General features: G+C 40.1%; 1 protein-coding gene across 1 annotated transcript in view; it reads left to right on the plus strand.

Annotated features, from left to right (window-relative positions):
• Positions 1-241: 241 nt before the first annotated feature.
• MCEE (methylmalonyl-CoA epimerase) overlaps positions 242-23,190 on the plus strand; it is a 28,530-nt gene continuing 5,581 nt past the window's right edge. Inside the window, 2 exon segments of the mRNA NM_001097471.2 lie at positions 242-291; positions 9,430-9,767. Of these exon segments, the coding sequence (NP_001090940.1) occupies positions 252-291; positions 9,430-9,767 (378 nt within the window). The 5' untranslated portion in view covers positions 242-251.

A 23,190-nucleotide genomic window follows, 5' to 3' on the forward strand; every position in this document is an offset into this window, starting at 1 on the left:
TTTTGCATTCCCTGAAGGACCCCTAGGTGACGCGTCCTCCTTTCGAGTTTTTGCTTTAGAGGCACTCAGTGATTTCAATACACTGTGTTGTAAAAGAGAGGGCCGGCTTCCATCACCCACTAAAAGGCAGCGGCTCTCGCCACGCCCCTAGCCTCGCCTACCGGGCTCCTCTGTGTGCTCTCCAGGTCTCCCGCCGGGTTGTCCCGTCCCTCGCTCCTCACGGCTCGGAAGTGAGTGGTACGCTTCCCAAGATGGCGCGCCTCTTGAGGGTGACTGGCGCGAGCGCTGCAGGTGAATACTCTGGGTTCGGGGCTCTCCGAGGGGTGGGTGCGCTGGACACGAGGCCAGAGTACTCGGAGACCGCTGGTGGCTAGTGCACCTGGGTGTGCTGCGCTCTGCCCTTGGCTAAGGCTGTGTCCTTGGCCGCTGTCAGCATCTATAGACCGAGCCTTCCAGGAACGCCTAGTTAGCAGCGGGAATTCCTTGCACTTTTGCGTCTCTCCGCCAGTGCTTCTCACGTGTCGCCTGGAGGAGAGGGAACCTGGTCTAGGCAAGGCCAGGCTGAGACTGAAGTAGATACAGTAAATGGCAGAGGGACAGTGAGCTCCGACGGGGGAGAAGCCAGGAAGGACAAGTCCTCTACAAAACGCAGGTTGAACTCTAGGCATGGCCAGTATCCTGCTGAGAACGATGGAAGGTCAGTTGTATAAAGGATATGAATACAAAAGGAGTGTTTTTTCCCACATACCCATATATATGTATTTATCTTGTATAAAAAGAGAGTAAAGTTAGGCGGATTTGGAGTTCTCGACACCGCCATTATAAACAAAACCTTCAAATTTTCTACACCCTGTCCATTTATTTTCTCCTTTCTCTTTTTATAGCCTTCCTCCATCAAGGGGCAACTTTTTCCCTTAATCCGAAACCCCGTTAGGAAGGAAGTGCCGAGTGGTGATGTTTGTTAAAAACTGCTGAACATGGAGTTCCCGTTGCGGCGCAGTGGTTAACGAATCCGACTAGGAACCATGAGGTTGCGGGTTCGGTCCCTGCCCTTGCTCAGTGGGTTGACGATCCGGCGTTGCCATGAGCTGTGGTGTAGGTTGCAGACGCGGATCCCGCGTTGCTGTGGCTCTGGCGTAGGCCGGTGGCTACAGCTCCGATTCAGCCCCTAGCCTGGGAACCTCCATATGCCGTGGGAGCGGCCCAAGAAATAGCAGCAACAACAACCAAAAGACAAAAAAACAAACAAACAAACAAACAAAAAACTGCTGAACATTTGTGATAAATCCTTCAGTTTAGCACTTTCAGAAAGGGTTCCAGAAGATGAGCCTTCAGTAATGTTAGATTTCCCTCCTAGAAAGTGCTCTCTATTACACTTATTGAAACGTAACAGCATTCGTGGTCCTTTGAAGTCCCATCTCATGGTCCTTTGAAGTCCCATCTCAAACTCAACAAATCTTCGTTGATCACAGTACACCATAATAGTTTTAGCTGTATCAGCACTGTATCAGGTTAAAGTCGTGAGAGATACATGTATATTTATATATGAAAAATATTATAACAGGCTGAGCACAACTTGTTAAAATGAATCTCTGATTAACAGGTGATATTCAAGTTTTGATAATAACATGCCCTTCCGGCCCCTCTTTCCTTTCCTTGGTAAAATACAGCTCAAAATCATAGTTCACCTACCATTTATTGCAAAAGCCCTTTGCAAGAGAACTCCTAAAACTGTTATCTCTTATCACTTGGAAAGCTATTTCAGAAAAATAGGTGTTGCTCATAGAACATACACTAGAGATCTTAACGTTTGAGAATGAAAGCATGGTAGAGACTGTCAGAGGAATGAGAAGATTTAACATAATGGCTTGATATCAACATTGTTGTTAGACAGACCTGGGCCTGAGGCTCAGCTTTGCTACTTAGTGTAACCTGGAAGAAGGCTAATCAGGGCTTTTTTTCTCTCCTCTCTAAATGGGAAAAATATTGAAGTCCTTCCTAAACTCTTACTGTTATCTCTAATTTATGGGCATTAAGACTCAGAGGCAGAGCTGGGCTACCACATGATATGCTCCTCCTTCAGATTTTGGAATCACAGTTTGCTTAGGCAAGACTAGCCAAGTAGTAGTGTTGCATGACTCTAAGGATGAAATAAATCTGTGTATCTTTATTGGGAAAGTGAGGTCAAGTCAGCAAGATGTTAATGCTATGGGATTTGTCCTCCACTGATGAAAGATCCCAACAGTATGGAGAAGGCCCAGAGACTGGGCCATTTCTGCTTTGGGGGTAATAAGCAACTTGTGGGTTCCTGAAAGGCAAAATTGTTCTAAATACAGTTTTTGCTTTTATAAGATATTGAAAAGAGTTCCCAAGTTAAACAACAGTCATGAGCAGTGTGGGTGAACTAGAGGGTTACTATAAGCAACTAGTTTTAACTTGGAAAAATTGTAAATCAGTATTCCTGCGTCAAAAAGAGAAAATAATACAATGCGTATAATAGCTTCCAGCAGCATCATTCCATGAGGATGTCAGTAGTCACTAAATACTGAGATACCATCAAAGGTGTTCTAAAATCAAAGCCTATTTGTTGAATTTTCAAGAGTGAAAGGAGAGTGGTCTCTTTGTCATAAAAAGTAAGTTGTGGATTGATGACATGAAACAGTGAATATGAAAACACTGTGTGCCAAAATATCTTCCAAATACAAGCAGTCTTTAGTTGTTGAGTAAGAGTGCAGTACTGTGCTGTACATTAGTGCAGTGCTGTATATAGGGTAGGTGCATAATCAGCTTTTTCCTTTAAAAATGTAAAATGCATTAGAAGTCAGAGATGCTTATATTTATAAGCAAGGTTTTGATGTAACCTTTCTGAAAGTGCCAATAAATGATAACCCTTGGGATTTATAATGTACTTTGTACCAGACACTTTTCTAAACCTTTAATGTGTAATATTCATTTAAGTTTCATGACAATATTATGAGGAAGGTATATCTACCTATATGAGAAACAAAAGCACAGAAAAGGTAAGTAACCAGCCCAAGTTATATAACAAATGGTAGGGTCAAGATTTGAACTGAAGCACTCTAGCACCACACACACTGCCTTTTTTTTTTTGGCCACACCCACAGCACATGGAAGTTCCTGGGCCAGGGATCCAATCCAAGCCTCAGCTGTGACCTACAATACAACTGTGGCAACTCTGGACCCTTAACCCACTGCACCACATGGGAACTTCACACACTGCCTCATGTGATACTCATCCACAAAATCTGAAAGTGAACATATAAATAATAATTTGAATATTAGAGAAGAGGCATTTTTATATGCATGTCTTTAGAAACATTTTTTTATCCAATAGTTGATGGGAAATTAAGGGGAATGGAATATAACTTCCAAATCATATATTTATTGCAAGAACTGAATACAAATAAAGATAGCATTTCTTTTGTAGTTTATATACACATTTTTGGACATCTTTGCCTAAAGGAAAAATAACATGAAAATAATGTATTCCAAAGGCTGGCTTTGATTCATCCTCTTTCAGCCTCTTTTAAAGGCTTCACCCTTAGATGACCCCACTTTTTCTTTTATTGTAGTTAAATATACATAACATAAAGTACACTATTTTTACCATATTTAGGTGCATAGTTCAGTGACATTAAATACATTAACATTGTGCAACCATCACCATCATCCATCTCCAGAACTTTCTCATCATTCCAAATTGAACCTCTGTACCCATTCAACAATAACTCTCCCTTGGTTTCCTACTCCTGGCCCCTGATAGCCGCTATTCTACTTTCTCAGTAGGAGTTTGACTTCCCTCTGGGTCTCCTTTTTTTTTTTTTTTTTTTTGTCTTTTTTAGGGCCACACCCATGGCTTATGGAGGTTCCCAGGCTAGGGCTCAAATCGGAGCTGTAGCCACCGGCCTATGCCACAGCCACAGCAACATAGAATCCGAGCTTCATCTTCCGCCTCCACCACAGCTCACGGCAACCCCACATCCCCAACCCACTGAGCAAGGCCAGGTATCGAACCCACAATCTCATGGTTCCTACTCAGATTCGTTAACCATTGAGCCATAACAGGAACTCCTGTCTGTGTTACTTATGGGTGAAATTATATAATACATGTTCTTTTGTGACTGGCTTTTTTCCTTTGGCATAATGTCTTCAGGGTTCATCCATGTTGTACCATGTGTCAGAATTTCATTTCTTTTTAAGGTTGGATAATATTCCAGTGGGTGTGTATACCACATTTTGTTGTCTTTTCATCCTTTGATGGACACTTGCTTTATTTCTACCTTTTTGCTATATATGTGTAGGAATTGGGTATATAAATATCTTTAAATTCTTGCTTTCAGTTCTTTTGGATATATACCCAAAGGAGGGATTGCTGAATCAAATGGTAATTTTATGTTCTGACCCTACTTTTAAGGACCATGAAACTAACAGAAAAACAGGAGAAGCTCAGAAAGATAGATCGGATTAAACAAACACAATACATTCAAATTTGGGTTGCAAAGGATCAGCTTCATCAGAAATTAGGTTGGAAAATGGAAATTGAACATGTTAAAGACAAGAGTGGACAAGTTACATGACTGTGAAGAGCGATTTATTAAGGAGTCATATGTAAGTGGGATAACAGAAATGTCTGTTTACTAATTGTGATGAATAAAAAATTATTCCTGATCAAACAGGATGACATTAACATGTATGGTGCCATGAAATCCTCTGGTTGAATACTGAAGACAAATGGACTTCTCACCAAATTAACTTGAAGGCACTTGTGATAAATGACTTTCTCAGTATATTATGGCTCCTCAAATAAGATGTGCAAACATTCAGACTTTAAAAACCTACTACATGTTCTAAAGTTAGATTATGTGAAGTTTGCAAATATAAAAAAAACAGCATATATACTTCAAATGGGTAAACTTTATAAATTATATCAATAAAATAAGAAAACTTTATTATAAGTGGTTATTCACATTTTATGGCACTTTCTGTACAAATTTAACATATGATTTCTTCAAAGAGTAAGTACCCTTAATGCATTCGAGTATAGACCCTTGCAGCTAAACCTTTTTTTATTTAGAGTCAATGTCCAGAAAGGCTGTGGTCTGAAGTAAAAACAGGCCAAATGGAAAGAAATGCAATGTTATTTTAAGTCAAGGCACTAAAATATTAGCAAGAAACAATATGGAAAGAAAGTTAAAAATTAGGGTTAACATACATATCATTTTTTGTACCATTTTTGGCTTCTTGTACATCAGATTCCTGATATGTGTAAAAGTCAGTTGTTCATCTTTACAATCCTGTTGTTGTTTTTTTTCTTTTCTTTTCTTTCTTTCTTTTTTTTTCTTTTTTCTTTTTTTATGGCCCTACCTGTAGAGTATAGAAGTTCTTGGCCCAGGGATTGAATCAGAGCTGCAGCTGTGACCTATGCCACGGCTGTGGCAACACTAGACCCTTTAACTTACTGTGCCAGGCCAGGTTTTGAACCTGAGCCTCTGAAGTGACCCAAGCTGCTGTAGTCAGAGTCTTAAACCACTGGGCCACAGCAGGAACTTCCCTGAAGGTTTAGGTGTTTTGTTTTGTTTTGTTTTGTTTTGTTTTAACACTCTTGGGGTTTTTTGTTTGTTTGTTTTGGCTTTTTAGGACTGCACCTGGGGCATATGGAGGTACCCAGGCTAGGAGTTGAATCAGAGCTGTAGCTGCTGGCCACAGCCACAACAACATTGGATCTAAGCTGTGGTCTGTGACCTACACCATAGCTCACAGCAATGCTGAATCCTTAACCTACTAAGCGAGGCCAGGGATTGAACTCACATCCTCATGATCCTAGTCGGATTCGTTAACCACTGAGCCACAAAGGAAACTCTCCAACAATCCTGTTTTTAAATATCTGATAAGTTTCTTCACACATGCATATACATATAGTTTATTCGTGGGAAGTAATCCTTTTTGGAATAGTCACAAACTACACGCTATAGAGTTGAAAGTAATGCAGTTCTGCTGTACTTTCTTAGATGAGAGGCAGAAAAACCTAAAACTAAAGAGCTGTGAATTCCTGTAGTTGGGGGCAATCTGAAATAAAAATGTCTTTTAAAAATTTGCAAAAGTCGGAACTTCCCCTGTGGCACAGTGGGTCAAGGATCTGGCATTGCCACAGCTGTGGCACAGGTCACAACTGTGGTGTTTGTTTGATCCCTGGCTTGGGAACTTCCACATGCCGCCAAAAAAAAAAGCGAAAGTCAAAAGAGAAGCTAATGTTTTTACAGGTCAGTTCACAACAAACTGTTCAGCAACACATTTTTTTTAAGTATCTATAAACATCTGTTATCACTGTACACTCTCTATTCTGTGTTTCTTACTCCAGTTTGCTTTGTCTATAGGATTTCACATTTTACTCATAGACTCCTCATCTGCCTTTTTTTTTGCGTGGGTTTGAGTTAATACCTCATTGTGGTTTTGATTTGCTTTTCCCTAATGGCTAATGGTATTGAATATGTTATGCACATCTTGGCCATTTTTATATCCCTTACCCTTCATTTTATTATTAGCACCATGCTCTAACCAGCTGAACTAACCAGCTTATGTATTTTACCATTCATTTTATTTTTAAATTATAGTTGATTTACAGTGTTGGCCAATTTCTGCTGTATAGCAAAGTGATTGATATGTATATGTATATATACATATATCTGTATATATTCATACACAGATACACACATTCTTTTTTTATATTCTTTTCCATCATGGTCTACCCCAGGAGATTGGATATAGTTCCCTGTTCTATACAGTAGGACCTTGTTGTTTATTCGTTTTAAATACCCTTCATTTTATTTATTTATTTATCTTTTTAGGACCACACCCATGGCATATGGAGCTTCCCAGGCTAGGGGTCGAATTGGAGCCAGAGCTGCTGGCCTATGCTGCAACCACAGCAACACCAGATCCAAGCCACATCTGCAACCTACACTGCAGCTTGTGGCAAAGCTGGATCATTTAAACCACTGAGAAAGGCCAGAGATCAAATCAGTCAATTCTAGTAAACTTTCCTCCTCTCACTTCCAAATGATAAGGAAGTTACACAGAAAGATAGTGAGACTTCTAATAACATGAGTTGTTTGGACTTCCTTTTCAGTGCTAGAGTTTTTGAAATGTCCCTACAGCAAACTGGCATGGGATATACAACTTCACCTTCATTTGGATACATGCTAATTTATTCCTTTGACATTGCCATATGTTCCATTGCTGGTAGCAGAATGCCTGCCAGAGAACCTCCCACTACCCCATCTCATCTAAAGGTACCACTGGTAAGGAGAATTCAGAAATACCTAGACTCACTATTTGACATACTCTTAAAATTTCACAGAGCAAACAGCACTAGTGTGCCTATCACTCTAGGGCACATTGACCATATCTATATATATATTTTTAGTACAAATACATTGTGTATTGAACTTTCATTGCAAATTATACACATAAATGGAAGGAAGGGAAGAGTGGTCTGATGGATGGTTTTGTTGGTTGTTAGCATTTTAAAAATTCACTACCACCCTGCCCTTCAGATTTCTTGGTCTCCACAGACAACCCTGCATGCCATTCATCTGGCAAACAGTCATTAGGTGTCATTAACAAGAATGGCTGAATTTATTGTATGCCTGTTATGTATGTCTTGCACTGTAGTATTATATTTTTTACACCAAGTTTCTAATTTTCACAACAAACCAGAAAGGTAGATATTTAGTGGGTAGTACTAGCATTTTTTTTAAAAAAACTAAAATAGAAAATATTAGAACACATTACATTTAGTGAGGGTTAGGTATTCTTTTCATGAAATTTACTTCCAGTCATACATTTATGTATGTGTGTACTGGTTTGTAATATATCTGAATTTCATGATGACACAGTGAGTTGAAAGAACCAGAGTCACCAAGGAGAATATAAGCGCTGGGTGGGACAGTGTGTAACTTGTGTAGAGAAGAGCCAGAGCCACATCAGCTTCAGTCTTGGGTGTCAGTCCCACGCAGCCAGCGGGTCTCTCCCAGTGGCCAGGGCAGGACAGTTTTGCCTATATACACTTCTCTTTGCCACAGTGGAGGGAGATTTGTCCCCTCCCAGCAAAGGACAGGTGTAAACAGTGGGGTTGGCCATGTGACACTCACACTTTAAGCAAGGACAAAGCATCAAAGCAGTATTCTTTGGGCCTGAAAGAGGGAATGGTGGTCCCCACAAGGTGATAAGCCCAGCTAGGCTATGTGGGCTCTTTATTTCTTGGTGAGGAAGCACCAGGTCCCTGGAAGCCCTTCCATTGCAGCTAAGTGGGGGTGGAAAGCCTGCCTACAGGACATTACCTTCCAACAATGTGTATGCCCTACCCCCACAACACAGCATGCAGCGGCTTGATGTGGGATCGTAGTTCCAAGACCAGGGATCAAACCCAGGCTTCATCAGGGAACTCCCTCCTGGGTATATGGATTTAAATAAAATCAAATAGTGTCACTTTAATTTCCTTGTTATCAAAAATTTTAGTAAGGGAATTTTATGTTAGCTGAAGCTCTGTGATACTAGGTACTATTTAAAGTATTTGTCATTAAGCATTAACAACTCTTTGTTTATAAAGTATGTGCTCTTCATTTTGCTATTTCATACATTCTCATTAAGTGATGTTGTTTTGCAGGATTGTATTTAGACCCTGGACATGTATATAATTTTCATTCTGGGGAGAACTACTGAAGAAATAGTAGTACATGGGGAGAACACATTGAAAGCTGCTTTAGTTTCCAGATGAAAGGTTTCTTCACATTTAGAAGCAGTTCTGCTTCTACTCCTTCATAATTATGAAGAGAACAATTTAAAAAAAGGCTCAGGAAATTCTCATATGTTTAAGTACCCTCTTGATCTTTGCTTGTTTTTCCCTCAGTAATGAGATACTTTCCTTAGTTGATAATTATCCAAATAAAGTACACATTAAAAGGTACTTATAACTTTAATGAACTTACTACATAATGTAAGACAAAAAAATTGTTTGTAGGTAGAGAATAAAATTGTTTGTTTTCATCAGGTGTATGTTGTTTCACTATCACATTCAAACTTGCCCTTTAAGAACTGCAAAAAAACAACATGTAATTCTAAATGACATGCAGCTATCCTTTAAATTGGTAAATATAAATTATATGACAAATGTCATTCTTTATTCTGAGTCTAAAAAGCTCAGAATTAGGTTTTTAATTCCAGACAGGTATTTCAGAGCAGAGCGAGTAATTGTGACATGCTTTTTAAATTGATCATCTCTGATTTAATTTCTGTAATTAAAAAGAATAGGTATACAAATAATTTTTACATGTGTAATTTATTTTTTAAAATTAATTTTCTAAGGGCATCAATTCTCAGATATCAATCAATGACTGTTCAATTTTTCAGGGTTTTTTTCCAGACTTCAAACTCCTGTTCCAACAGTAAGAACTTTTTCCATGTCGCTGACCTCGAATCAAGTGGCTAGTCCTGTATGGAACCTGGGGCGACTCAATCATATAGCAATAGCAGTGCAAGACTTGGAAAAGTCCAAGGCATTTTATAAGAATGTTCTGGGGGCCCAAGTAGGTGAGATGGCCTCTATTCCTGAACATGGAGTGTCCGTTGTTTTTGTCAACCTGGGAAATACCAAGATGGAACTGCTTCATCCACTGGGAAATGACAGTCCAATTGCAGGTTTTCTGCAGAAAAACAAAGCTGGAGGGATGCATCACATCTGCATTGAGGTATTTTAATTATTTTAATATTTGTTATTGTAAGTTTGTCTTTTAAAATGCTTTTTACTTGTTTTTTGTTTTTTTTTTTTTTTTGGCTGCACTCAGAGCATGTGGAAGTTCCCAGGCCAGGGATCAAACCTGAGCCACAGCAATGCCCATGCCAATGCCTTAACCTCTACACAACCAGGACACTCCAGCCTTTTACTTTTTAAGGCTACATATTGTTGCTGTCATCAGAAAGTTCTTTAAGTTCTTTCAGGGGAATGGTAATATTGGTCCTGTTCAAGGATGGATCTATAGATACATACTCCTTCCCTCTTGAAAACTGCAAATAATAATGGTAATATGTATAACTGAAGTCTGGATTCAACAATCACTATATAAAGGCCACTGACTTGGCCAGAGCAGATCTAAATCTTTGCCGTCATGTCTGTTGATCATGCACAATCTTCCATGCAGTGGAAATGCAACTGCTGTCACTGTCACAGGCAATTGGGATGAGCAAGTGAAGGACTTAATAAAGTAAGAATTTCCATGTACATGCTAAGTATTATAATTATTTTCTATCTTTGCAATTCTAATAACTTGTTCCTTATTACAAAGGCAATACATTTTCAATTACTGACTGTGATTTTTAAGATCTCAACTGTATCTGCTAACAACTCTTAAAAAAAAAACATGAACTTTTAGACAAGAACATTCTCATTAGAGTGCCTTTATCTGGAGATGTTCATGTTCAGATAACTGCTTTTGGAATATCGGCATTACCAATTATGCTTCAATTTAAATTATTTTGATAGGACAATTCTTTTGATAGAAGAAATGACATAATCGAAAGTTAGGTCTAACTCCCAATCCAGAAGAGAGGGCAGTTAATTCCAACGTGAACCCAGGGATTTATTCAGTTCATATTGCAAACATATTTGAGACTCCTTGAGTATTTGGATTCAGCAATGAGTAAGAAACACATGACCAGGCCCACAGTGAGGAGGGGCAGCTCTTTAAACAGGCAATTACAGTGTCTTGTGATAAGCAAAATTCATAGACATGTCTCAGTTGTACAATGAAGGAAGATTGGTGGCCTCTGGCAGGCCAAGGACGGGGGCATGTATCACAGGGCATGAGTTATAATGAATGTGAAGGAATCCCCAGGTGGACAAGGGGAGGAAGGTGTTCTAGGCAGAGGGACAGCATGTAGAAAGGCCAGTATTTGTAACTACTAACGTTATGTACTCGGCGTGTAGCATTTTCTTTAATTCTCATAGCTTGAGGCCCTTGAGGGCCACATTAACCCCATGTGACAGGTGAGGAGGCTGAGCCTTAGAATAGTCAAGTTGCCCACAGTCCACATTAGTAGGGAACAGCAAAGCTGGGTCAAACCCAGATCGGTTCTGACTCCAGGATCTGCGTTGTTGTCCATGGTGCCAGAGTGCCTTTCCTCGATTAGCTGAGTTTAAAATCTCAGGGGCGGAAATCATAGGATGTCAGACAAGGGAGCTAAGCAAGGCCTAACGTTGAACTTTTACCCCTGTTTTAGGAGGTTAATTTTGGCCACAAGCTTTTTTTTGGGGGGGGCTGCTGTGGCATGTTGAGGTTCCCAGCCTAGGGATTGCATTGGAGCTGTAGCTGCCAGCCTATACCACAGCCACAGCAACGTGGGATCCAAGCCGCATCTGTGACCTACACCACAGCTCACGGCTACTCTGGATCTTTAACCCACTGATTGAGGCCAGGGATTGAAACTGCAACTTCATGGTTCCTAGTTGGATTCACTTCTGCTTCGCCACAACGGGAACTCCTGCAAGTCTTTATTTCAGTGGACTTGAGGGTGGCTGGACCCCCCCCAGGATGAGAAGCAGGCATATCGGCCTTTGAACCCACTCTTCCCTCCTCTGCACCACACCATCTGCACTACTTCAGAAAGCCTTCAAAGAAAGCTGCTGTATCAGAAGTTCAGTTAGGTAAAGAACAGCAGGGAGCTCCCACTGTAGCGTAATGGGCTTGGTGACACCTTAGGGACACTGGGACATGAGTTTGATCCCCGGCCTCACACAGCAGTCCAGTGTTCTGTAGCTTTGACTTAAGTTGAGACTGTGGCTCAGATCTGATCCCTGGCCTTGGAGCTCCATATGCTGCAGGGTGGCCAAAAATGGGGAAAAAAAAAAAAAAAAGAACATTGGAAGTTGAATAATATAACAGTGAATTCAAAAGTAGAGATTAATGGGGGAGGAATGAAAATGTTGTTTATCAGTATAAAATAAAGGTAGGTGATAGGAGAAGGTATGAAGAGTGGGTAGTTAGTTGCTGCATTAGTATGACACACCCCATCATTATTCTCAGCTTTCAGTAAAAACTATGATGTCTTGACTAGGTAGATTTTATTTTTCTGTTCCCAGTCTAGAATGAAGTGACTCTGGCTGATAGCATAGCTCTGCCATCCATGCGTGTGACTTACAGGGTTGCTCAGACTTCACCAGTTTACCAGCCAGAGGGGAGGGAAGGCAGAAAGAAAATGCAGGGCAATACATTTAAGGGATGATTAGAAATTACATGTCAGTCCTGTTCTTGTCATTGGTTTGGTCACATTGTACAGTTGACCACAAGTGTAGTCTGTACTTGGGCAGTTATATGCCCCACTAAAATCTGGGGGTAGCTGTAATTAAAAAGAAGAAATGGAAAATGGATACTGGAGGCCATCGGTTTATGCCATAGTTGGTAACTTTACAAAAGTGGAATTGCCAGGACAGCATAACACTTTTTCTGAGTAAAGATATGCTCTAAGGAGGAATCACCTGAGAACTATGGTCACCTGCTGTGGCAGCCTATGAAATGAAGTTGTCACTAGATGCAGGGGCTTGGTTCCCTGACTCACCAGACAGAGCAGAATTCGTCACCAGTCCTTGAACAAGAAATACACTTTTTTTGAAAGAAACTGCAGATTCCAGGGTTAATGATTTTCCCATAGTGTAACTTAGATCTGAAATTGTCTTCCACTGAGGGTACAAAAGTGATAGAACTGGTCAGAAAAGATTTCTTTGGTCATGCCAGTTATGGTTGCCATTGCAATGTATTATCCCAAAACTTTAGGGTGTTCAACAACTGTTTTATCTTGCTCAGAGTTTTGTGGGTTGGGAGTTTGGGAGGCGGTTCTGCTGGACAGTTCTTGCTTGGAATCTCTCCTGTGGTTGTGGTTAAATATTGAAGTAAAGGCACTTGCTGGCTGGGTGGCCCACCCACATGCTGGTTGGCTGCTGGTCACAGAGCCGGGCCTTCCAGCAGGAGCCCTTTGTGACCTCTTCACCTTCGCAAACTGAGAGTACTTCTCAGGGCAGTCGGGCTTCTTACAGGGCAAGTGACCTACTGACTTCTTACTGGCCAGAGTGCATGTCCCATGAAGACCAGGTGGGACCACGTGGCCCCACAGCTGGACTTCTGCTGTCTGTTTGTTCTGAACAGACACGACAGACCAGATGTAAGGGGAAAGGACAGCCAAGAATCTCTGGATGTGTCTTATAAGTGCTGCTGCCGTCCGTATAGTGATGTACTCTAAGCAGAGGGATCATGTGTCTAGAAGCCCAGAGCGATTTTATTTTCTAATGGCTGTAACTGGGTACCAGCAGCATTCTCTATGCAAGAGGAGGCAACCTGGCTAGCCTTTGTGAATATAAGGCAACTCAAGAGATGAATCCTTGAAAGGTAGAAGGTGACAAATACGCATACACCAAAACCAGTTACTTCAGCTTTTTCCAGCTATTTCTGGAATAGGCAGCGCTCAGAAATATGTCTCCTGAAAATGCTTACAGTCAGTCTTTTATAATTTTATGGTTCACAGTCATTTATTTTTAAATGCCATTCCTTCTTTTAAAATGTTAAATCCATCCATCAGAGAGTGGACTTTTCTTCTCTGTGATTATCACCAGAGGACTTTATGTGTTTTCACCAGGACCTTATGTAAAACCTTAGTTCGGGAGTGTGTCTATTATGGGCACATGCTGTAGCTTTTAGTGGCTCAACAGAGAAAATCCTCTTTCTTGTACATAGTTTAATATTGCAGTTAAGGCTGAGTTTGGGTTTCCATTTTCTCTTGTGAGGCTTGCCCAAATTTCTTACACTTGAGTGTTTGCCTTTCCCTGGAGGAAGTTGAGAGGTCATCTTGTTCAGTGTTTTTTCTTACCGTGCGTGGACAGTCTGGCCCAGGCTATGCTGTTGCTGATATGCACTTTCTACCTTTTGCAGGCCTCTCCCTGGGGAGATGGTTCTGGTATCAAATAGAACTAGCCTTCATTTCACTAAATAACTTAGACAGCAAGGTATGTCACAGTGAAAAACTTAAGGGCTGCTGAAAATATGTACTTATTCAACAAATTTGTGCTGTGTAAAATTACTTAAATGCTTTCATGCTGGTTGGTACATAGCTGCTGCACTAAGCCTACTGAATAACATCCTCCTTCCAGAAGGACCCTCAGACACCCCCCCATAACTCAGCAACTAAAGGGTTACTGATAGACACAGCACTGCAGGAGTCCTCTGAGACTCTGCTGCTGGATAAGGTTTCTTCTGGTCTATTTTGTTGCTGTCTTTACCTTCTGTTCTTGGTATTTTCTGGTATTTTCCTGGTATTCTGGTATTTTCAGAATCACTCTGGCCTTCACTGTGGTAGGTGCTGGGATATGTCACTGAACAAAATGCAAAGTTCCTGTCCTCTTGGGGTTGCCTGCTTGCTTCAAGTATTTCCATGTGCCCTGCATTTTCCACAGAGGATTAGAGGTGACTGACCAAAGTACAGCTTATGAGATAGGGAAGGGTAACATAGATAACGGTGTGAGTTAGAACAAAGAAGAAATGTAATCAAAGTAGAACTAAAGATAAGATTAGTGTACCTATCAGTTCTGCCAAATATTTCTTTCTAGTTGCCAAAACAAAAAGGAAAAATACTGTTAAAAAAATCATCGTGACCCCTTTTGCCTTCCTCCCCTTCCCTTTTTGAACAATGCAATCCTGAAGACAGTAGATGGGGCGGAGAGTCTCAGGTGGGATGAAGAGGGCATCCATGTGTGGGAGCTGCTTGCCATGAGAAAGCTCAAGACTGAGCAGGTACCCATGCTTGCGGAGGTCCAGCCCAGAGAGTCTGAGTCTGAGCAGAGGGGCAGCCAGGCTTGGGGTGTCAGAGCAAAGGAGGCCAGCCTGATGAAGGAAGTGGCGTCCCAAGCACGTCAAGAGGGGCACCGAGATGGGGGCCCTGGAGTGTTAAAGCCTGAGCAGAATGTGTATGTGTGTACATGTGCTCACAGGTAGGGGGCACCCAGCATGAAGGGTCAGGCCCTGAGTGGTGTGAGATGATGACTGAAAGGGGAGGGTGAACCAGGTGGAACTTTGGCTCTCCTTGCCTGGGATGGCTGCTATGGGTAGTCAGGGCCTGGTCAGAAGGAGGCAGGCATTCACATGGGGAGTGAGCAAGGATGGGGGTCAGAGCCTGGACAGGGTAAGCAAGGCATACTGAGGCAATTTTGCACAGGAGCTTGGGACACAAGCAAGGCAAGGAGGACTTGAGTGCAGGGAGTGGCCCAACCCAAGTAAGGATGGGAGGCCTCGATACAGGGGGTCAAATGCCTGTCTTAGTGAGGGGGTGAGGAGGCAGCCAGAGGGGGTGGAGGGGAAGACTCGTGGGTTGAAGAGTACGTTGCTGAGGAGAGGCAGCAGAGGAATAGGACTGGTTCTGGAGGAGAGGTTTATCAAGTGAATAGATACATTTCCCAGTGTCAGAGAAGGGCATTACACATAGAGCATTAGATTTCATCTAGAGGTAATTCTTACTGTCTCAAGCATATGATAAAAGTGTTATTTAAAAAATAAGATAGAGAGTTCCCTTGTGGCACAGCAGGTTAAAGATCTAGCATTGTCACTTCAGGTTGCTGCTGTGGCTCCAGTTCAATCTCTGACCGGGGAACTTTTGTGTGCCTGAGGCATGGCCAAAAAAAAGAAAAAAGTGTGTAAAGAAATGCAGTAATTATAGCAGTTTTATTTTCTGAGTGGCCAGATATTAGATGACTTATTTTCTTATTTATACTTTTGTGACTTTCACAGATCTTTTTTTCTTTCTTTTTTTTCTGTTTACATCTGCACCCACGACATATGCAAGTTCCCAGACTCCGAGTCAAATTGGAGCTGCAGCTGCTGGCCTGCGCCACAGCCACAGCAAAGCCAGATCCAAGCTGCATCTGTGACCTACAAGCTTGTGGCAACACTGGATCCTTAATCCACTGAGCAAGGCCAGGGATAAAACCTGTACCTTCACTGCCCACTGAGCCACAATAGAAACTCCCTACAGATCTTTTTTCATTCCTTATGAAAGACACTTTAAGGTAAAAGGCTGGCAAGATAACTTTTTTCCCACATTCAGGGAATGTGTATTTTTTAATGAAGAAGACAGAAAATTATACTACTTGAAAAACTCCATTCTCATTTTGGCTTTACAGTAAATCCTAGGGAATTGCTAAGCTCTCCCAGTGATCGGTGTATCACCAGTTCCCAGATGTAAGTATTGTTGATGGTATAGTGGTGAGCAGAGCTGCCTTCCAGTTCCCAGACCTAGAGCTTTCAGAGAATGTTAACATTTCCAGAGAACGAAATATGTGGACAGTTTGATGAGGCTTTCAACTTCCTATGTTATTAAATCAGTAAAAAAATTTAAAATTCTATCTGCTACTAACATCATTTTGTAAAAGACAGGGCATTTTATTACTAAGAAAAAGCAAAAGAGAAGAAAAAAGAAATTCTTTTGGAATTAAAGCATTCGGTCAATTTAAGAAATTTAGTTTTCTTAATGTTTTACTATCAACTGGTAAAAATTTCAGAGCAGCATCTGGGAAACTTTCTTTATAGCCCCCACCAGACCATACAGCAAGAATGGAAGCACATAGGTAGTAATTCCCAAGAATACACAGGGACCTTCTGAACACTATGTAAGGTGAGAACAGTGTTAGGTTTGAATAATTCACTGAATTTTTAGTTTTGGGGGAAAAGACAATTGAAACAGAAATATTTCTTTAGACTTTTAACTTTCATGAATTTATATCAGTTTGAAAATTAAATTCATTATCGATATCAGTTAGTACTACTATAATTTTGTACAAGATAAAAAGGCTATATTTTTAAAATTAACAAAAATATGCACCATTAAAAGTAGCGTATTATTGGAGTTCCCACTGTGGTGCAATGGGATTGGCGGTGTCTCTACAGCTCCAGGATATAGGTTCGATCCTTGGCTTTGCACTGTGGGTTAAAGGATCCATCGTTGCCATAGCTGAGGCATAGGTCACAACCACATTATTACTTGTTCATAAAATTTGGTCACTGGGAATTTCATACCTTAAGGTTTTTAAAAAGATGTTATTGAGCCCAACATCTTGTCAGCTGAGGACCAAAGAAAGTATAAGACTTACTTGAAGGTTCTAAATCCTGATTGTGACAATCTAAACTTTTTTTTATTTGGGGTACTATCAGTCCTAATTTCCAGATTACAGGATAAAATCAAAATAAATTCCCAGACATAGATACAATAGCCCCTGCTGCCTGCCCCCACTCTCCCCCAACCCCTGGGGGTGGGGGTGATAATAGGTTGAAGTCAATAGCCCAGATTTTCACTAATGGCATTTAGGGTCTTACAGAGCTATATGTCACAAAGGACTATAAAAGCAGATTTTTTTAGATGGGTTATTATTGACTATGTTATTTTTATTGCTTAGGAGAACAGACTTAATTTCCCAAATCAAATTGCTTACATTTCTTCTAAGCATTTTTTAATACCTTTAGGGTAGATAATGCTTCATATTTCATATACCCTTTTTTATACCCTTAGGATAGATAATGCATCTAGAGTAGAAAATTAAAGCATTTTTATTTCCTTCTTTGTATTTTCAGGAACACTCTTAGAGAATTGTAAACTTTATAACAATCCTTTAAACAGAAGGGTGGATATAAGATCTTTTTTTTCACATGTCTATAGTTTTTTTTTTAATTTTTATTATGATTGATTTCCAATGTTTTGTCAATTTCCACTGTACAGCGAAGTGACCCAGTCATACATATAAATGGCTTACATCCTCCATCATGTTCCATCACAAGGGATTAGATTTATAGTTCCTGTGCTATACAGCAAGATCTCATTGCTCATCCACTCCAGATGCAAGAGTTTTTATCTACCAACCCCAGACTCCCAATCCATTCCACTCCCTCCCCCTCCCCCTCCCCCTCCCCCTGGCACACATGATCTGTCCTACATGTCCATGATCTTTTCTGTTTTGTAGATAGATCATTTGTGCTGTATTTTAGACTCCACATATAAATGATATCATATGGTTTCTGTCTTTCCCTTCCTGACTTACTTCACTCAGTATGAGAGTTTCTACTTCCATCCCTGTTGCTGCAAATGGCATTATTTTGTACGTTTTTATGGTTGAGTAGTATTCCATTGTATATATGTACCACATCTTCCTAATCCATTCATCTATCAATGGGCATTTAGGTTGTTTCCATGTCACGGCTATTGTGAATATGCTGCAAAGAGCATACAGGTGCATGTATCTTTTTAAGCGAAATTTTCAGCTGACAAAGTTTTACTCTCCAAAATATATAAACAAGTCGTACAATTCAACAACAAAAAAAAACCCAATGAAAAATGGGCAGATGACCTAAATAGATATTTCAACAAAGAAGACATCCATATGGCCAGCAGGCACATGAAAAAATGTTCAATGTCACTAATTATTAGAGAAATGCAAATCAAAACTGCACTGAGGTACCACCTCACACCATTTAGAGTGACCATCATTAGCAAGTCAACAAATAACAAATGGAAATAAGATCTTTAAAATCAAAGTCAATGATAGAAATAGTAACAGAAATAGAAATAAAATGCTAGTAAAATGTCAGTTAGGCATTTTTCCAAAAAAATCTAACTTATTAAATCTTAGAAGTGTTTCTTGGAATAAGGGGTACTGAAGAAGCGGTATACTCAAAATTGAGATGCAGTATCAGAATTTTAAATATTTATAATTGAATGAAGTATTCTGTAATGAAAATATCCATGATCATATGTAGAGTAGAAGTTATCAAGCAGGCACTATGAAAAAAGTTATGATTCTAATATGAAAAGTTTTAACATACAAGAAGTGGAAAAAAAATAATGTAATGAATGTATTCCCATCACCCAAATTCAACAGTTTTTAAGATCTTGCCACAGTTTATCTTTTTTTCCTTTGTTAAACTATTTATTTATTTTTTTCTTGTTAAACTATTTAAAAGTAACTCACAGCTCACTTTACTTTTATGTAATTTGCATCTCTAAAAAATAAACACAATGATGTTATCATATTGATCAAAATTAAAAATAAATCTTCTTTCATTATATACACAATCCATAAATCAAATTTACTGGATTAATTCACCAGTGTCCTTATAGTTGATGTGTTCTAACTAACCCAAACAATTAATCTCTTTAGGGTTTTTTTTTTGTTTTTTTGCTATTTCTTTGGGCCGCTCCCGTGGCATATGGAGGTTCCCAGGCTAGGGGTCTAATCGGAGCTGTAGCCACAGCAACGCAGGATCCGAGCCGCGTCTGCAACCTACACCACAGCTCACGGCAATGCCGGATCGTTAACCCACTGAGCAAGGGCAGGGACTGAACCCGCAACCTCATGGTTCCTAGTCGGATTCGTTAACCACTGCGCCACGACGGGAACTCCATCTTTAGGCTATTTTTTTTTAATATTATTAAGATCTTACTAGTACAGTATATTTTGTCACAGTTGATGAGTTAAATTGATATAAGATTGTCTTAGTTTTTATCCAATGTCGTTTTTCTGTTCCAGGCACCACATTCCATTTAGTCATCATGTCCCCTTAGGCTCTTGTATGTGACAGGTTCTCAGATATTACTTGTCTTGGATTGCCTTGATATATTTGAGGATTACAGGTCATTTTTTTTGGTAAAATGTCACAAATTGAGATTTGTCTGATATTTTCCTCTTGATTAAACTAGGGCTATTGATTTTGGATTTAGACTAGGGTTATTGATTTTGAAGTTCATGTTTCTCCACTGTGAAGTTACTATTTTTTTCTTTTTTTCCATATTATAATCTTTGGAAAGAAATCACCATGTGGAGCCAATACTGAAGGAATAGAGGGCTATGTTCCATCTCCTTCATAATTCCATAAATTATTTGAACTCTTTCTGCATGCAAGATTTGCTTGTTTTTCCCCATTTACCTATTCAGTCATTCATTTTTCAATCATATTAATGATGACTTACAGATATTTATTTTATACTTTGCACTATAATCCAATACTACTTTATTTTGTTGCTCAGATTGTGCTAGCTTTGCCAATAGGACATTTTTGGTTGACTCTTGTGTCCCTTTAACAAAGTCTATCTTTTTTTTTCCCCCTCCCACATTTCCTTATTTTCTGGCACTGCAAGATTCTCTAGACATATTACCCGTGTTCCCTCCGCTAACCTAGAACTGGCCATTTCCCCAAGAAGCCCTGGTTTGTTTCACTAGGGAATGCTGTTAGAAACCAAGATCTGGGCTTACGATGTGCTCGTTGTTCCTGGGGTGTCATTGCTTCTAGGCCTTCTTGGCTAACAGGGCACGGACTTATGTGTGTGTGTACTGAATATATACATATATCTGTAAATATTTCTGTATATAACCACATAGATGTCTTTTTTGGTCACGCCCTTTGCATGTGAAAGTTCCTGGGCCAGGAATCAAACCTGCACCACAGTAGCATCCCAAGCCACTGCAGTGACAATGCTGGGTCCTTAACCCACTGAACCACAAGAGAACTCCCATAAAATACCTTTTCTGAGATACTCATGAGCTCATGAATTCATACTGATGTCTCTAACTTTAATCCATTACCAGATGGACCACTCTAGCCTTCTCCCTTGCTTATCTATAATGCCCCATTTCAACAGTGAGAAATTTGTCTCCTGCCACCTGCCACCTACTTACTTATTAAGTTCAATTTCTGTGTGGGTACTTAGTGATTGTTTTACTTTCCTAGGGCTGCCGTAATAAATTACTGTGAACTTGGTGGCTTAAAACAATAGAAGTTTATCCTCAAGTTCCAGAGGCCAGAATCCAAAATCGAGGAAAAAATACAGAAGAAAAAAAAAAAAGCCAAGTAGAGTATATGAGAGATGTAGAATATGGTCAAAGTTTTAGCAGATTATACCTGGAGTCCCAAAAAGAGAGAAGAGAGAAAATAGAAGCAATAATTGAAGAAATAGTTGACAAGGACATTACCAGTCAGAGGTTAGACATCAACAGATGCTCAGCAACCTAAAGCAGAACAAATACAAATGAAACTGCCTTAGCACATCACAGTCAAGCTGAAAATGAAAGATAAGCAGAAAATCTTAAAAGCAATCAGAAGGAAAAAAAAGACAACAGAAATTATGAAATGACATTTTTTTAGATGCTGACCAAAGAAACATGCCAATTTAGAATTCTTTTTTTTTTTTCCTTCGTATTTTTCTGGGGCCACACCCATGGCATATAGAGGTTCCCAGACTAGGGGTCTAATGGGAGCTGTAGCCACCAGCCTACACCAGAGCCACAGCAACACGGGATCCGAGCCATGTCTGAAACCTACACCACAGCTCACAGCAACACAGGATCCCTAACCCACTGAGTGAAGCCAGGGATCAAACCTGCAACCTCATGGTTCCTAGTCGGATTCTTTAACCACTGAGCCACGATGGAAACTCCCCAATTTAGAATTCTAATTCCAGCCAAGATGCTGTAACAGATTTATCTTCTTGCTTCAAACAAACAAAAACTTTAGGCAAAATATATGAAAATAATGGTTCTCTGGCATTGGACATTAGGCAGTATAGCACATTGATTTCTCAGAGGAAGAAAAAAAAAAAGATAAACCTACAATTTCCCAGCTTACTGGCTGGGGAGAATGTTTCCGGCTGCAGTGCAGGAAGGGAGAAACCAAGCTGACTGGAGCTGGAAGTCTGAGGAGGGCATGGTGGTCTGAGTTAGAAGGAGAAAGGACAGGAAAGGAGAGAGCTGCATGGAGAGTGCTCTCCAGAGGTCAGCAGTGCCTCTCAAGTCTTCATTTAAATGGTGAACAGGGCATACATGTAAAGTCACTACGTCAAGCTGGGAATAGAGCTCCTTGGAAGTATGAGAGGGAATGGTCCTTTTTCAGAGATTGGAATGGTTGTGTTCCACCAACCATGGTGGAAAGACCTTGTAATTCATGGGATATTGGGGAGAATATTCAGAAGAGCTTTGCATAGTAGTGAGGAAAATTGGTCCTAGACTAAAGGCTGCTCTGATCCTTCAATAGGTGAGTGAATAAATGAGCTTGTAGATCCAGATAATGGAATACTTTTTTTTTTTTTTATTGTTGGATGCGGTTTGCTAGTATTTTGTTGAGGATTTTTGCATCGATGTTCATCAGTGATATTGGCCTGTAGTTTTCTTTTTTTGTGTTATCTTTGGTCAGAAAAAGGAATACTTTTAACACTAAAAAGAAATGAGCTTTCAAGCTATGAAAAGACATGGAACATGGAGGGATCTTAAATATGCATATTACTGATTGGCAAAAAGCCAATCTGTAAAGAATATATACTGTATGATTCCAACTATATGACACTGGAAAAGGTAAAACTATGGAGACAGTGAAAAGATCAGTGGTTGCTGAGGGTGGGGAGAAATGATGAATAGGCAGAGCAGAGAGGATTTTTAGGACAGTGGAAAATACTCTGTATGATACCATAACTATGGCTACATGTCATCCTACATTTGTCCAAACCCATAGAACGTACAACACCAAGAATGATCCCTGAGGTAAATAATGCTTGGGCAATAAATAATTGGGCAATAATGATGTGTCACTATGGGCTCATCATTTGTAGCAAATATACCATATGGGGGGGTATGCTGATGATAGAAGCTAGGCAGGCTGTAGGAACAGGGATTGTGTGGGAAATCTCTGTACTTTCTTTTAAAGTGAACCTAAAACTGTTCTTTGAAAAATAGTCTTAAAAAAACAGCAACAACAACAACAAAAAAAACCCTGTCGCCCTAGAATTATAAATTTGATGAAAATATCCTTCAAAAGTGGAAGTTAATTGAAAACTTTTTTTTAATTTTTTTTTAATTTGTTGTTGTTGTTGTTGTTGTTGTTATTGTTGCTACTTCTTGGGCCACTCCTGCGGCATATGGAGGTTCCCAGGCTAGGGGTCCAATCGGAGCTGTAGCCACCGGCCTACGCCAGAGCCACAGCAACGTGGGATCCGAGCCGCGTCTGCAACCTACACCATAGCTCACAGCAACGCCGGATCGTTAACCCACTGAGCAAGGGCAGGGATCGAACCCTCAACCTCATGGTTCCTAGTCAGATTCGTTAA

Source organism: Sus scrofa, chromosome 1, assembly GCF_054392235.1.
Source record: "Sus scrofa isolate SSC_HxYL_T2T_F1_AM1 chromosome 1, Sscrofa_HxYL_maternal_Yorkshire_Landrace_v2.0, whole genome shotgun sequence".
Taxonomy (NCBI): domain Eukaryota; kingdom Metazoa; phylum Chordata; class Mammalia; order Artiodactyla; family Suidae; genus Sus; species Sus scrofa.